This window comes from Artemia franciscana, chromosome 11 (assembly GCF_032884065.1).
Source record: "Artemia franciscana chromosome 11, ASM3288406v1, whole genome shotgun sequence".
In the NCBI taxonomy this organism is placed as follows: domain Eukaryota; kingdom Metazoa; phylum Arthropoda; class Branchiopoda; order Anostraca; family Artemiidae; genus Artemia; species Artemia franciscana.
The window spans coordinates 46,802,176-46,819,109 of NC_088873.1; the positions used below are offsets into that span (position 1 = coordinate 46,802,176).

The 16,934-nt window shown below is 35.4% G+C and overlaps 2 protein-coding genes across 2 annotated transcripts in view; one reads left to right on the plus strand and one right to left on the minus strand.

Moving 5' to 3' along the window:
* The window catches only part of LOC136033306 (A disintegrin and metalloproteinase with thrombospondin motifs adt-2-like), a 54,214-nt gene extending 50,415 nt beyond the window's left edge, over positions 1-3,799 (plus strand). The window contains exon 15 of the mRNA XM_065714080.1: positions 3,495-3,799. Within this exon, the coding sequence (XP_065570152.1) occupies positions 3,495-3,728 (234 nt within the window). The 3' untranslated portion in view covers positions 3,729-3,799. The remainder of the gene's footprint in view (positions 1-3,494) is intronic.
* Positions 1-16,934, minus strand: part of LOC136033307 (uncharacterized) — a 107,782-nt gene that overhangs the window by 86,564 nt on the left and 4,284 nt on the right. The window lies entirely within an intron of this gene.

Sequence of the window (16,934 nt, forward strand, 5' to 3'; positions counted from 1 at the left end):
TAATTTATGCACGGAGAGCCAAAATCAGACATGCATTAATTCAAAAACTTTCAGAAATTAAATAAAAAAAAGAAGTTTTTTGAAATGAAAGTAAGGAGCGACATTAAAACTGAAAACGAACAGAAATTACTCCGTATATGAAAGGGGCTTTTCCTCCTCGACACCCCGCTCCTTGCGCTAAAGTTTGATTCTTTCTCGCAACTCTACTTTTTAAAACAATAAAAGACTTTAGCGTAAGGAGCGGGGTGTCGAGGAGGAAAAGCCCCTTTCATATACGGAGTAATTTCTGTTCGCTTTAAGTTTTAATGTCGCTCCTTACTTTCATTTCAAAAAACTTGTTTTTTTTTTATTTAATTAAATACTGTGACGCCTTCCGGACCAGTGGAGCTAGTAGCGGAGGAATCTACACCGTTTCTGAACCAAAGTGGAAATGCTGACTTGGACGCGAAGCTAGCTGATAGTGAACCAGCTTTGCCAGTAAGCGTGTCAATTTCCTACTCTTTACCACCGAATCCGACACTAGCTCAGAAGTTAAATTTCATGAGGTCACATCTGTTCAAGCCGACACCACCTCAAATAGAAAACCCTAGCTTTGACTTGGCTTCGATTTGCTATCGGAAACTTACCACTGGTTCCATCTCACGATCCTGGGTAACTTTTGAAACTGAAGAAATGGCAGTAAAATCAGTTCTTTGCAGCATATGCGTCGCATTTTTCGACATGAAGTCACAGTTTGAATCTGGGTTCACCAATTTTAGGCCTGCTTAGGAGAAAATCCAGGCACATTAAAAGTCAAAACGTAGTAACGCTGCAGTTCAAGCATACGCTCAAACTGAAAACTGCCGAGACATTGGATGGTCCAAAATAGTGCATTGAATAGTAAACAGAAAAAACAGATCTTGCAAAACATTCAAGTACTGAATAGAGTTTTCGAGGTCGTAAATCTGTTGGGGAAACACGAATTACCTTTTAGAGCACATGGGGACCAGGAGAGGCTTGAACTTCTAACAAAACCGGGAGTAAACCTTAGAGGCTCCCTTGAGGTCATACTTTCGTTCTCCAAATATGACATCGTTCTAAAGGAACATCTATAAAAAGCAAAAGAGGCTAGGAGAAAACTGAAATTGAACATGGATGTGAGCGGAGAATCCACAGAAACAGCTAAGGGTCGTGGCTCACTCATCATGTTACTTTCTAAGACGATGGTCTAGAAAGTGATGAGGAGCATTTTGAAACACATGCGGAGAGCTATAGTGAACGAAATCGGGGGAAAAAGATACATCATTAAAACGGACACAACTCAGTACGCTGGGGTATGGACTAGGTTTCTATCGTGTTCAGATATGTGAAAGACGAAGAAATTCATGAACAACTCTTTGCCGGCAAACACCAAAAAGAAGAAGAGCAATAGGGATTTCTCAAGACAGTGGGAAACAATTAGAATGAATATTTCGGCCCTATGTCGAAGAGCCGTCCTCGGCAATACAAAAATATATAAGAAGAAAAAACTTACAACAGGATAAAATCGATAAAACTAAAATGAAAATTTTTTCAAACAGTCCCAGCATCCTTACTTCAACGAAGTTCAACCAGGACTCATTGTGATGGAAAGGTAGTGTGGTCTTCGTTGCTATTTAACGTCACTTTGCTGTCGTACGTGTCCAAGATTCTAGCGGCTAGGGCATGAAGAAAATTTCTACAAGGCAAGATCGAAGAGCATGGACTTAAGTACGAAAAGATAGCTGTGAAATCGTTTGATGGTGCTTTTAACATGAGAGGCAAATTTAACGGACTTCTTTCTCACATTAAAAACTGAGTTCCAGATTTGGTTTATATCTGGTGCTACGGTCATTTTCAAAACCCTTGTGTCGTAGATTATTGCACTGCAACAGAGGCAAGAGATCTCTTCCGCACCATGAACGGAATTTTCATGTTTCTTTGCTGAGTCGCCAAACGAATGGATCTATGGTGACAAAAAGTAGAGAACACAAAAGAAGGACAGTCGAAGACAACAGAAAATCAAGAAAATCAAGAAAATCAAATAGAAAGACAACAGAAAATTGGCGAAACTCATTGGTGGGTAAAAGAGAAGTCGCTTGTTTTGATGTTTTCCGGTGATGATTCCCTGTACTAAGATGCAGTACACATTTTTTCCTCAGTGAAAATAGCAGTTCCTTACACTTAAAGACGTCATCTGTAGCCGACACACTGATGAATGAGCTTACGGAGTAAAAAGTGATCCTAACCGCTCACTTGTTTCTTGCTCTATTTGAAGTCATTGTCCCTATTTCAAGGTATCTCCAGACAAAAGGATTGGACTTTTTGATGGCTGGAACATGGTTGATAAAGCAAGAAAGGATCTAGAGAGCATTTTCATCGAATATGTCAAAGAAAATGCCTCCAAGTTTATGTCAAAGATCCAGGGCCTTCTAGAGACCACTTCATCGGACCTTGCAATTAGCTCAGAGCTACCAGCTTGTCACGGTGCCAAGAAAAAGTGCATGCCGGGAGAAACGGCAAAAGTGATTTCGAATTGACGTGTTCAGGTTAGTAATTGACCGAATAATAACCAGACTGAATGAAAAATTGTCAGACAAAACAGCTTATTTCCTTGGTATATTTCTTGTAGCCCACCACATTCAGCCTTGTACGTCGAGATAAAATACCAAAGGCGGCCCCTCAAAACGTTGCAGAGATGATGAAGGTTTCTCATGACGAGCTGAGGTCAGAGCTGAAAAGGTTTGCCCAAGATCTGTAATGAGATCAGCAAACTGAAGCTCATTAAGACAAGATTAATAACTGCAATATCAGATGATCTCTTGGAAGCATTCATGCTGATGTCATTTGATCGGGAGCTACTTGATTCAGTGCAGTTTGAAGATGTAGAAGACGTGAAAAGAGGTTCGAAGACTTTAACATCACTTTTGTCAGTGTAGCAGGTTTTTTTTCTACAGTTCAGTTATTTTGTTTTGTGCCTTATCAAAATATATATTTTGTGTTCTGATAGAAAGTCAAAAAACTCTTAGCAATGTTAAACATTCTTCTTAAGAGGACAAATACCATGACTATTCTTTGGCCTAGATTTCCCTGATGCAGAACGAAAGCTGAAAATTTTATATAGCTGAAAATACGATACCGCTCTCCCTTTGTGTGGAAACCTGAGCAACACCGAGTCTAACCTAGCATCAGGGAGATCTTGCACAAAAAATGATTAGCGGTATCTGTCCTTTTCCTACTGTAAGCCTACTCCTTACTTAGTGGGTAGGACTAATTTGGAGAAGATTTCGGCGCGAATGACGCGGAGCTTAATTTCCTCTAATTGTTCAAGATTCTTTCAAATTAAACACGAAAAAAAAAAAATACAAATTCCTTCTGTAAAGAGAGCCATATGTAAGGCCGCCTAACCCAAATCCCCCTTGTTTTCACTACCAGTCAGCCTCTGTTAGCAGGGATCTCTAAATATGCTGTTCATAGTCAATTGTTTTTTTTTTCAGTCAAAGTCGCTCGCTCGATCTTTCGAACCACTTTTGAAACCACTTGATACGTTTAACAATGCAGTTGATGAAGATGGTAAACAGATTCTCCAACCTTCTCACAAGACAAAGGACTATTTCTCTGTTGATGAAAACGGGATACCATTGATAGATGAACTGGAAGAGAGCCAACCTGGATCTGAGCATTTCAAAGGCGATGACTATATCATATTGGATAATTTAAATGAAATTTGATAATAATTTATTTATTTATATTTATGTATTTATTTGGGATATTTTGGATATTAAACACATTCAGAGTCAAATATATAGCTTGAAATAAGTATATTTTGCTTGGTGATTAGCAATACAAGCAACGCAAGAATTGCATAAAAATAGTGTAGAAAGCCTATTTTAACACTAATGTTTTGTTAATCACGATCTAACAATATAATCGTATTTAAACATTAATTTATCTTGAAGGGTAATATATAAATATTATGTCTTTGTATCTTTTACCAGACCAATTAACAGATCAGAAGGCCAGGAATGTCTACTAAAAATGTGGGAGGAGGGAGGGGGTTAAGAAAAAATATATTTTTGAAAATCTAAGCAGAAGACAACGTTGTTGCTTATTGGACCTTTTCAATGGAGATAGAAAAATAATATTTGTCAGTATAATACAAAAGTGCGTCCAAATTGTAGAGGAAGGTAAAAAAAATCTAGGTGGGGTGAAGCAATCGCCCACCCCCTTAACTAAGGTACCTGAGTAAAACTGAAGCTCCAAGCTTCCGTCGTTTCGAACTAAAAAATGATACCTTAATGTTCAGTCTTGTGAGTCGATTATACGATTTATGCATGAAATCTAAGCATTACACAACTTCACAAACTAAGAACGGGCTACATCATTAACGCTTTGGTAGTACATAATTTAGATTTTGATCACGTAAACACCGTTGTGTACGGAAACCTAAAAACATACCTGCTGTATCATACTTAATGATAAATTCATCTCTTTCCATAGGCCACAAGTCCATTCCAAAATTTTCGAGTACTTTGATTTTTGTACTTTGGATGAACATCAGCCTAGTCTGATATTACCTATCATATCCTTTTTTTTTTAATAATTTTTTTTGAATTTCTATAGTTCTCCTCTTGTTTGGTAGTCAATAAACGTTTTAAAGAAGGGAAGGCCTTTGTTTTGTTTGTTAATGTTTGTTCCACAGACCTACATACACAAAGGCTTGATTTTACAAACACTTTAGCAAAAGGCCCGTCTCCTCAGTTAAAAAAAATGTCACTTCGTAGGTTTTTCCCCTCCGGTCTCTAGTGTAATTAGTTCAAGCAATCTCCCCTCAATTGCTTATGTGAGCAATGACACCAAGCGCCATTCCAAGTCAAGCTTCCTTGCTTCTTTCATTATTATTCTTTTAAAAAATATTAAAAGAGCCTTTCTCCACTCACTCGGGCCTTTGGCTATCGCTTTTAGTCCTTACTTGACTCCATCAAGCGCTCGAGCCTTTGACCCTTATAGTTGTACTTTGCTTAACTCGGGCTGTGTTTGATGCAACCACCCTCACAAAACCGCACTATTGCATTCCCTTATGAAAATGTATGAAAATACTTCTGCAATTGCAATTTTGAAAACATTTAAAGACATGAATAATGGCTTAGCCAATATGTGCCGACATTATGGGATAAATTATTTGTATGGGATAAATGGCATATTATTGGGCCACTTAATGGCCAAAATGTTAGAAAGTGGTACTTTCTTTTGATCTTTTTATTTAAAGGTTAATGCATAAAATAAAGTTCGAATAACTAAAAGAAAAAACACGATGAATAAAAACAAAATTGCTTCGACTAAGGTTCCTCTGCTTTCTAAAGCTGATGGTTTATCGTAATTAACTCTGATAGTTCTCCTTTTTAAAAAATTATACCCCCTATCAATAAGTACCTTTGCACATCAAATTTAAATAAACTGCTTGGTGTGCAGTTGGACAATGACCTTAAATGGAAGTCTCGCAATTTTCACTTATTGATTTCTGGTAGTTTTCTCCTTAAATCTTTCTCCCTTCTTAAACGGTTCTCCATATAAATCCATAATCTTAAAATAATTTATTGTTCTTATATAATACCCTGTCTTGAAGATACTTGTCCGGTCTGGCACCCTGGGTTAACCAAAGACCAATGCTCTAAAACTGAAAGCATTCAAAAAAGAGCAACACAAGTTATACTGGGGAGTTATACTACAATTATTATACAAGTTATACTACATACGATGAAGGTTTGGCTAGACTTGACCTTACTACATTGGAACCACGACGTTACGTCCCTACCAAGAACTTTGGTCACAAGTGCCTTAGTTCTGACTATCATCGACGTTTTTTCCCCCCTTCAAAGAAAATCCCCCAATTCTTCCTAATACAAGACTAAATGCTCTTAGAGCCCCAAATACCCAACTTGACTTGTGTCCCCAAATGTTAACCATGAGGTACAAAAAATCTTTTGTTCCCTATTTTATTTTTCATTTTAATAATTGATTTAACTTTTTAATTATGTTTATCCCTTAACATCTATTTTATCATTTGTAACTATTCTGACGTGCTTATGCTAGCTTGTGTGCTATTTTAGCAAATAAATCATATTCTATTCTATAATAACACACAATAAAAAAAAAAAAAAAAAAAAAAAAACAGTTAGTACTAACTGAGTAAGAGAATCAATTGTTTATGTCAGAAAAATCATCTTCTTTCAAATAATAGCAGTTTTATTTGAAAACAACGAATTAATACAGAATGTTCCGAATCGGTAAAGTCAATGGAAAGATTTTTATCGAGCTACTGTATACTTTTCCTTTCATCTACATTAAAATTGACTTTTCTATGTAATTTAAGTTTGAGGGGTGATTCTAATGTTAAGATTAAATAATCAAAAACTTGAATTCTCTAATCTTTTTTGTAGTATTTGCTTCGTTTTATCCATTTGTGTTTAACCCCCACTGGACTATACCAATAAAAATGGATGATGACGTTACGGAAGAAATTCATCGGATCTGGGACGAATGTTAAGATGTAAGAGGCTTTGACAGAAAGTACTTTCTTTAACAATTACGATTATAAACAGGAAAAAGCCTACGGCTTTTTGTTCTTTGGAATAGTATTCCAGCAATTCAAAAACCTTAAAAAATAAAACCAAAACTTTGAAGCTTAGTAAATTTAATTTTTACCTTTGATAATTTCTTAAGGACAATAATTAAAGTTAATTTGTGTTATACTATCTTCTCTACAGATAAATATGTGTTGCATTATCATCTATGAAATGATATCCTATAACACTTCAGATACTATGGACTTCTTATGTTCGTTCTTTAATGTAAAATTATTATCACGTTTTATATGTAATAACCCGTGGAAAAAAACCCGAATAAACACGCATCCGTGGATCTTTCTTCAGGCAAAAATACAAAATACCACATTTTTCCAGATAGGAGCTTAAAACCTCTACAGTAAGGTTCTCTGATATGCTGAATCTGATGGTGTGATTTTTATTAATGTTCTATGACTTTTAGGGAGTTTTCCCCTTTCTTCAAAAATAAGGCAAATTTTCTCAGGCTCGTAACTTCTTATGGGTAAAGCTAAACTTGAAAAAACTTACATATTTAAAATCAGCATAAGAACTTGATTCCTTTGATGTATCTATTGGTATCATAATTCTGTTTTTTAGAGTTTCCGTTACTACTGAGCCGGGTCGCCTCTTACTTACAGTTCGTTACCACGAACTGTTTGAAAAATTATTATCCTTATAAACCATAAGTTTTAGTACCATTATCTCTTAGTTTTCAATTTTGTAAGTTCAGCCAATTGTAGATATTCGAGTCCATAAGAGTTTGACTCCCTGCCTAGGATTTACACAAGGCTTTGTTTTGAGGGTGGTTTTTATTAGGTTTTTTATTAGATTTTTATTAGGAGCAGAAAAATTCTGGGGAGGGTATACAAGGCATACTTGTATACATAGTATACAAGGCAGGCCGTCAACATCGCAATAACCCGTAAGTTGATACCAAATATCTGGGGGAAAATTTAAGCTCAGATTAGACTAGATAATCGGCGAGATATTTTGGGGTGTGTGTGATACTTTAACCTAAAGGAATTAACAATCGTGGAAAGCATTCCACAACCTTCTATATTCAAAGGATTACTAGCTTAAAAATTAATATTTAAAACTGGTATACCAATATCTTCTTTGGTTTATGAAATATGCAAAGACGTGAACAATAAAAGTTTGGAATAAATTTTTGAGTATCTCCATTCTCATTCAATTTGTTCCATGAAATGGGAGGTCAATTACAATGTATTCTCACAAATGGAATAATACTTTGTATATACACAATAGAATCAATATGAAGACAAATTGAATTGAAATTTAGCATGTCTACACACTTTGGTATTAAAGGCCGTGTAAAATGTAGAAAATATCAGTAGGATTTTTCGAAAGGCTTAAGTACAAACTAGAATGATATTCACAGTCATTGAAATCTTCACAGTAATATACTTTTACGGTGTCAAATGCTCTCTTGTACAGAAGGTAAGCTCAGTTCAGTTCAGTTCAGTTTTTAACATGAAAATAAATGGACAAAAATAGCTCTCTACCCCTACAAGGCTCCATGGCCCGTTACATAGGACTATTTTTTTTTATATAGATATTTTAAGCAGCGTGGGTAGTTCTCGTTGCCCTAGATTCGGGGATTAGTGGAGCTTTTGTGGTTTTTCCAACTGCGAGATAAAACATTTTAAAGTTATTTCTGCTTGGGGATGTGTAATTAAGGTTTGATGAAGTTGCTTAATTCTGCGATTAATATCTTGTGCCATAATTATTTCTATTTAAGCTTAAATTTAATAAAACTCAAAAGAAAGGAAATATCTGTAATGTCCCTATAAAAATAACATTAAAAACGCAATATTCTAAAAGACCGTTTTTTGGGCAACCTAAATCTTCCCTAAAATAAGCAACACCCGTTCAAAATAGTCAACTAGACAGTGCTTCCCAAATGCTTATTGTCAATTAAATGAAAAAAACAAGTTTTTTTTAAATGAAAGTAAGGAGCAACATTAAAACTTAAAACGAACAGAAATTACTTCGTATATGAAAGGGGCTGCTTCCTCATCAAGGTCCCGCTCTTTACGCTAAAGTTTGACTCTTTCTCTCAACTCTGCTTTTTAAAACAGTAAAAAAGTTTAGCGTAAAGAGCGGGACGTTGATGAGGAAGCAGCCCCTTTCATATACGAAGCAATTTCTGTTCGTTTTAAGTTTTAATGTTGCTCCTTACTTTCATTTAAAAAAACTTGTTTTTTTCCTTTAATTTCTGGACGTTTTTGAATTAATGCGTGTTTTGATCATGGCTCTCCGCACATAAATGATTAAAACGAAATTTGCATATAAATTAATTGCAATTAATCGGAAGATTTTGAGAAAAAAAGAGCGAGGGAGGAGGCCTAGTTGCCCTCCAATTTTTCGATTACTTAAAAAAGAAACTAGAACTTTTTAAAAGAACTAGAAAAATTTTCATTGGTAAAAAACATACATAACTTACGAATTAACTTACGTAACGAACTTCTATATTCATATGTTTTTATTGCGTGTATGAGGGGGTTCAACCCTCGTCGATACCTCGCTCTTTACCCTAAAGCTTAAATTTGGTCCCAATTCCTTAAGAATGAGCTCTGAATCACAAAGGACGTAGAATAAATAGTTGAAATTACTAAAAATACTTTAGCGTAAAGAGTGAGGTATAACGAAGAGGTAAGCCCCTCATATACGTAATAAATTTTGTTCGTTTTAAGTTTTAATGCTGCTCCTTACTTTCAGTAGAAAAACTTTTCATATTTATTTTTTAATTGTTTTTTTCAAATAATGCTAGAAAATCCTGCGCTCCCTTAATTGAAATTCTCTTCCCCCATGACAAGTTTCTCCATGGAAATATCCTCCCACGTACCCCCCTTCAAATCTTCCCCTAAAAAAATCCCCCTGAAAACGACTGTACACTTCCCAGTAACTATTACTATATGTAAACACAGGTCAAAGTTTGTAACTTGCAGCCCCTCCCACGGGGACTGCGGGAGAGTGAGTCGTCCCTAAAGACATAGTTATTAGGTTTTTTGACTATGGTGAATAAAATGGCTATCTTAGAATTTTGATCCGGTGACTTTTGGGAAAAAATGAGTGTGGGAGGGGGCCTAGGTGCCCTCCAATTTTTTCGGTCACTTAAACAGGGCACTAGAACTTTTAATTTACGTTAGAATGAGCCCTCTCGCGAAATTCTAGGACCACTCAGTCGATACGATCACCCCTGGGAAAAAAAACAAAAAAAACAAACAAAAAAAACAAATAAACACGCATCCGTGATCTGTCTTCTGGCAAAAAATGCGAAATACCATATTTGTGTAGATAGGAGCTTGAAACTTCTACAGTAGGGTTCTCCGATACGTTGAATCTGATGGTGTGATTTTCGTTAAGATTCTATGACTTTTAAGATCGTTTCCCCCTATTTTCTAAAATGAGGCAAATTTTCTCAGGCTCGTAACTTCTTATGGGTATAACTGATCTTGATGAAACTTATATATTTAAAATTAGCTTTAAAATGCGATTATTTTGATGCAACTATTGATATCAAAATTCCAATTTTTAGAGTTTTGGTTACTGTTGAGCCGGGTCGCCCCTTACTACAGTTCGTTACCACGAACTGTTTGAAACAAAAGCGACACTTCAGTCATCCATATCCATCCTATATTATCAAACAGTTCGTGGTAACAAAAACACAACCAATCAGAACTTTGAGACAGCTATTTTGTTCAACGTAGTTGAAAAATCCTGAAATTGTGTATTTGAGGATTGCAACCCCCCATAGCTCCAAGGGCAAGGGTTGTAAGTTGTGCCCTAGGAACACATAAGGTATATGCAAGAATTTACAATAGTTTCGTCCTACCACATATTCTGTATTTAGTACCGTTTTACCCTATATTTAGTGAATCTGACCATCTTAGGATGAAACGCGTTTTCTTCAAATTTGCTACATAATACGTGTGCTAAGTTAGCTGAGCTGAATGTACACATGTGCAAAAAGCAAACCGGCCATGAATGGCAAAATGTTGTTTTTTGACGTGAAATTATTTTTGTTTGTATTTTAGAATGTAATTACGATATGCTGTTTCTTTTTTCTTTTTTTCATTTTTTTTCAATGTACTCCATCACCTCATTATTTTGTATGATGGGTTATAAATAAATACATACATACATACATATATATTTAGGGTGGTCGTATAAATTTCATAGGGGGCTCATTGGATTGGTACTCAAAAGTTCTATTGCCATTTTAAGATTCAGAGTGATCGGAGGGTGAATACACCCCCCTACACCTTCGTATTTTCCTTAAATGCATCTGATAGAAATTTTGAGATGGCCATTTGTTGCATTAGAAACTTCGAAAAGAGCTCATTCAATTGGAAACTAAACGGGTTAGTGCTATTTTTAATAGTCAAAAGTGATTGGAGGGTAACTGTCTCCCCTCTCAATCCCACCATTTCTCCAAACTTGTCCAATCAAAATTTCGAGATAACCATTTTGCTCAACGTAATTGAAAGATCCGGAAATTATGCCTTTGAGGATGACCACCCCCAGAGTCCTCAAGGCAAGAATTGTAAGTTTGCCCTGAGGGTATGTACGGTACATATAGAAAGGGTGATTGCATAAATTTCGCAGAAGGCTCATTGGATTTTTAGTCAGAACTTCTAGTTACCCTTTTTAAGATTCAGAGTGGTCGGAGGGTGGGTGCCCCCCACACCTCGTATTTTCCCGATGTATATCTGATAGAAATATTGAGATAGCCAATTATTGTCCAAGATGGCTCTTTTTCAGATTCAGAGTGATCAGAGGGTGGAAATTTTCTCTCCCCACCTCGTATTATCCTGAAATGCACCCGATAGAAATTTTGAGATAGTCATTTTTTGTCATAAAAACTTCAAAATAGCTAGTTCGATTGAAAATTGAAAGGGCCAGTGCCCTTCTTAATGGTCAAAAGTGAATAGAGGGCAACAGACCCCCCTCCCACATACACCATTTTCTTAAACACATCTAATCAAAATTTGGAAATATTAATTTTGTTCAACGTAATTAAAAGGTCTGAAAATGATGTCTTTGAGGATGATAAACCACATCAAACCCCCAGTCCTCGAGGCAAGGGTTGTAAGTTTTGCCCTGGTAGCATAGAAGATAAATATAGAAATGGTGATCGTATAAACTTCGTATGGAACTTATTGGATTGGAACTCAGAAATTCTAGTGCCCTTTTTAAGATTCAGAGTGATCGGTGGGTGGATACCCCCCACCTCTGCTTTTCCCGAAATACATCTGATAGAAATTTTGACATGGCCATTTTTTGTCTTAGAAAAATTTTAAAAACATCTCATTCGATTGGAAATTGAAAGAGCTAGTGCCCTTTTCAATAGTCGAAAGCGATTGGAGGGAAATATACCCCCTTCCACGCCTACTATTTTCCTAAGCACACCTAATCAAAATTTTGAGATAGCCATTTTATCCACCGCAATTGAAAGGTCCAGAAACTATGTCTTTGAGGATGATAATCCCCTCCCCTAACAGCCCTCAAGATAAGGTTTGTAAGTTGTACCTTGAGGGCATATAGGTTATGTGTAGAAAGGGTAATCGCACAAACTTCGGAGGGGGCTCATATAATTGATAATTAGAAATTCTAGTAAACTTTATAAGATTTAGAGTTACCAGAGTGTATATACCCCCCTCCCGATCCTCATATCTTCGCAAAATTTATGGGAAGGACATTCTTAGATGGCCATTTGTTGTCTTAGAAATTTCAAAAAAGGTTCGTTCGATTAAAAATTGAAAGTACTAGTGCCTTTTTTTATCTAGTCAAAATTTTGAGATAACCATTTGTTCAGCGTAGTTAAAAGTTCTGAAGCTTATGTCTTTGACAATCCCCATACCTTCTCAAGACCAGAACGTATTTTGCAGTTTATATTTAAAATGTTTTCACTTTGTTTTTAGTTGTTTAAGTTGCTTTTACTAGATACATGCAGGGGGAAGTTCTCCCCCTTGCACTCCAATTACAGCGTGGCGAGCAGCCCTTCTCACAAACCCATTTATTTTCCTAACGCATCCAGGCGGGGATTTCGAAACAGCCGTTTTGTTCAGCATAGTAGAAGCGTCCAGAAACTATGTTTTTAGGGATGTTAGGTATGTCAACCACCCATAATTATGCAATTGGCCCATTATGCTTTGAAGCTAAATGTTGCTTTAAAATAGGTCAAAATGCATTGTGTTTATGGTTTCCAATAAGAAATCTCAGTAATATTTCAAGAAAGACTGGGGGTATTAAGTTGTTACTTTTGGGGAAAACACTATTACTACTTCTTCTCTTACAATTTGAATAAAAAGAAAGAGCGTAAGTTTATCTAAGTTGTCGAAAAGAATAGATATAATATGTTCGGAATGATATTAAGTTTTATTTTTCAAGTCAACTTCAAATGCTATAAAATTAAATTAACAATTATACTGTTTGTTTAAGGATTAAAAATTGTTGAAAAGTTTCTCCAAGATACACATAGCAGCCCATAACGTAAAAAAAAACAAAAAAACATTTGAAATGTTTTCACCTTTCTTACTTCATAAATAAATATTATCAAAACCATAAGGAATAAATGTCAGTATATGTCAGTTTAACTTAAATTGACATGTACTTTTACTGAATTTTTACTCCATTTTACTCAATTTTACTGAATTGAAATATATATACACACATATGACTGAATTGACATAACTGAATTGACATTGACATGTCAATTCATTTAACTGAATTGACATATATATATATATACACATTTATTTGTTGTTTTTTTTTCAGTAAAGTGCAAATTGTGTTCTGGTCTTAAGAAGGCATGTGGGTTATCAGCCCTACTCGTGTTAGTTTTTGCTCGTTTGGAGTTTTGGCTATTTATCGTAAATTCTGGTCGCTTTGACTTTCATTTATTTATTGATAGTGATTTGTGGCAGTTTTACGCTTGAAAAATTGTTTGTCTAAATTTTTGCTCATTCTTGGCTTAATGGAGCTCTTTACTTTTCTTTGAAAAAACTTGTCTTGTGGAAAAAGTTTTTTTAAATTAATTTAATGTAACAAGGATAGTAAAAATGAAATCTAATTATTTTAAATGGAAGTTAAGGAAACAATATAATTAGGAATTATACTTTTACGGGTAATAAAGTTCATTCATTTATTCATAATTAACATTGACGTTCCTTGTGAGATCTCGTGACAGTAAGTCACGATGAGCATAAAGCCTTTGAATTTATAATTCACAGTACTTTGTCCCTTCACGGCGCACTATGGGGGGTGAGCCATTCCTACAAAGCCCTTGAGGCATTTGCTCTCATCTTTCAAGTTTGCCTGATGATTCTCTCTTCATCTAATGCTGATAATCCTTAAGCGTTCCACAACGCTTCTCATCACCAGCCTACTCCCCATATATTTTTTAAACGTTTATTAAGGTAGCCGTGGTGGAACCGTTCTTCCCCTCTTTATATTTTAACAAGGGAGTTCCTTATGCATAGTCAACTGATTCCTCGTTTTTCATCCTTGGCAGTCTTAATTTTTCACTCGTCTCCCTTACTGAGTATAATCTGAATTTAAGTAGTGCAACTCAATGCATTACGGAGGTTTATACACAGTTGTCAGAAGATTGTTCTCTTCAATTTGAAACAAGTTCCAGGAGCAGAAATCTTTCTCGACAACAGCAGGATCAACCCAGCTTAATCCTTATCTTGGTTTGTTTGACTCTTCGATAAAGCTTATACACCAATTCGTAATGGCTAACATTGAGTGTCGAGTAGGGCTATCGTAAACATCTTTTATTAAAAATAAGACGCGATTCAGCCATCGCATTCTTTTAATACTTTTCAACCTCTTCTACATTATCTCTTCTACATTACCTATCTTCTTCTACATAACCTCTTTTACATAGTCTATCTGCTTCTACATAACATCTTACATAACCTATCTTCTTCTACATAACTTCTTCTACACAACCTCTTTTACATAACCTATCTTCTTGTACATAACCTACCTTCTTCTACATAACTTATCTTCTTCTACATAACCTCTTCGACACAACCTATATTCTACATTACCTCTTGAAATTGCACTTTTATTTGGAAACTATCACCAAATCAGACAAGTCAAAACTTAGCATAATTTTTCTGTGTTTTACAAAATATCTTCTACGTTTTCACACATGGACATGCAATTCGTAGCTTAAGAAAATTTAACATTGTTGACTTCACTATTACCGTAAAACAGCCAATTTCACTATTTCTGTCAATCGAAATTTAGGACATTGGTACACAGTAAACTGTTGGAGCTCGGGTGCCTTTTGTGGCTTTCAGTTGTCTTCAACGTCTATTTTTTTTGTTTTTTTTCTTTCAATATTGATCTGTCTTCGTATTTTATCGCCTTTTTCATGGCGTATTTCTAAATTTAATAAAACTAACAAGAATGAAAAAATGAGTTTTTGGTGAAAAACACCTGTATATGCACTTATGCACTCCTTTGTAGTAGCAGCCGTTAAACTTAAAAATGGGGAACGACGAAAGATCAGTAGAAATTAAGCTGAAAGGCAATGGCTAAAACATCTTAAAAAGGTGCAGCTTTTCATTGAAGGTTCACTTATTTACGGAAATTAGCAATGGTTGGATTTTAACTGACATAAAGCGTTTTCAAGTTCAATTAATTATTTTTCTTAGTTATTTTTACGGCTCAACGTGGCAACACTGATAAAAAGGCACACACAAGTGAATTTTTCCTTTTCTACTACTTTTAGGTTTTGTAGTATCGTTTTGAGGGTTGTTGGCTGACTATAACAATTACGAGTATGCAATTTAGAAGAAAGAAAACCTATGGTAGCTATTGCAATTTGTTGCCGAAGGGATGAATTACCTTATTTTCGAAAAAAGAGGAAAACACCCTCTAAAAGTCATATAATCTTAATGAAAATCTGATAGTCAGATTCAGTGTATCAGAGAATTCTACTTTAAAGGTTATAAGCTCCTTTCTGCCCAAATGTGGAATTTTTTAATTTTGTCAGAAGAAAGATCACGGATGGGCGTTTATTTGTTTTTTTCCAGGGATGATCGTATCGACCCAGTGGTCCTAGAATTTTGCGAGAGGACCCATTCAAACGGAAATTAAAAGTTCTAGTGCCCTTTTTAAGGGAACCAAAAATTAGAGGGCAACTAGGCCCCCCCCTACGCTCTTTTTTCCAAAAGTCACCTGATCAAAATTTTGAGATAGTCATTTTGTTCAGCATAGTTGAAATATTTGATAACTGTGTCTTTGAGAATGACTTAATCCCCCGAACTCCCCGGGGGAAGGGCTGCAAGTTATGGCCTTTGCCCATTGTTTACACATAGCCTACTACTGGTTATTGGGAAGTATACAGACATTTTTTTAGGGAGGATATTATTTTATTGGAACGGGGGTCAGAGGCAGAGGGTTGCATTGGAGGATCTTTCCATGGAGGAATTTATTACGGGAGAAGAGTATTTCCATGAAGGGAGCACTGGATTTCCAAGCATTATTTAAAAAGCAACAAGAAATTAAGTAAAAACAAGTTTTTCGACTGAAAGTAAGGAGTAACATTAAAACTTAGAACAAACAGGGGGATTCGTCCTGTCGCCAATGCCTTGCTCTTGACGCTAAAGTATTTTTAGCAATTTCAAAAGAGCAATACGTTTTAATTAAACAGTTTTTGTGATTCAGAGGTTATTCTTGAAGAATTGGAACGAGTTTCAAACTTTAGCGTAAAGAGCGAGGTATTGACGAGGGGGCGAAACCCCTCATATTACATATATGAGAAAGTTCACCCCCTCGTCAATACCTTGTTCTTTACGCTAAAGTTATAATTTTACTAAATAATGGTCGACACAAGCAATAATTTGTTTTTATTATTTTCCTGCTAATCTTAGCATTTAATTTTACTATGAGTTTGATTTGGTAATAAACCAAAGCTATTTTGTTTCTTCGGATTGTGGTTGTTATTAAATTCAAAAAAAGCAAGTTTTTTCCAACTGAAATTAAGGAATAATATTAAAACTTAAAACGAATATAAAATATTCCGTATATCTTTTAAAGATCTTTTCTATCATTCATTTCAGTCATTTGAGAATTACTCAACTTGTGACTTTCATTTTCATAAAAATAGTTTCGACCTCTTTGGCCGTTTTGTTACTATGCCTTTCAAAATTAGTTCCGCAAATATCGCTAATTTAAGTTACGTGGAAGAATCTTTTCGAGGAGAAATTTCTCGTAGGGAAAGGGAATTTTCCATGGAGGGGGGAGGTGGATTTCCCAACAATATTTAAAAAATGACCTACAATTAAATAA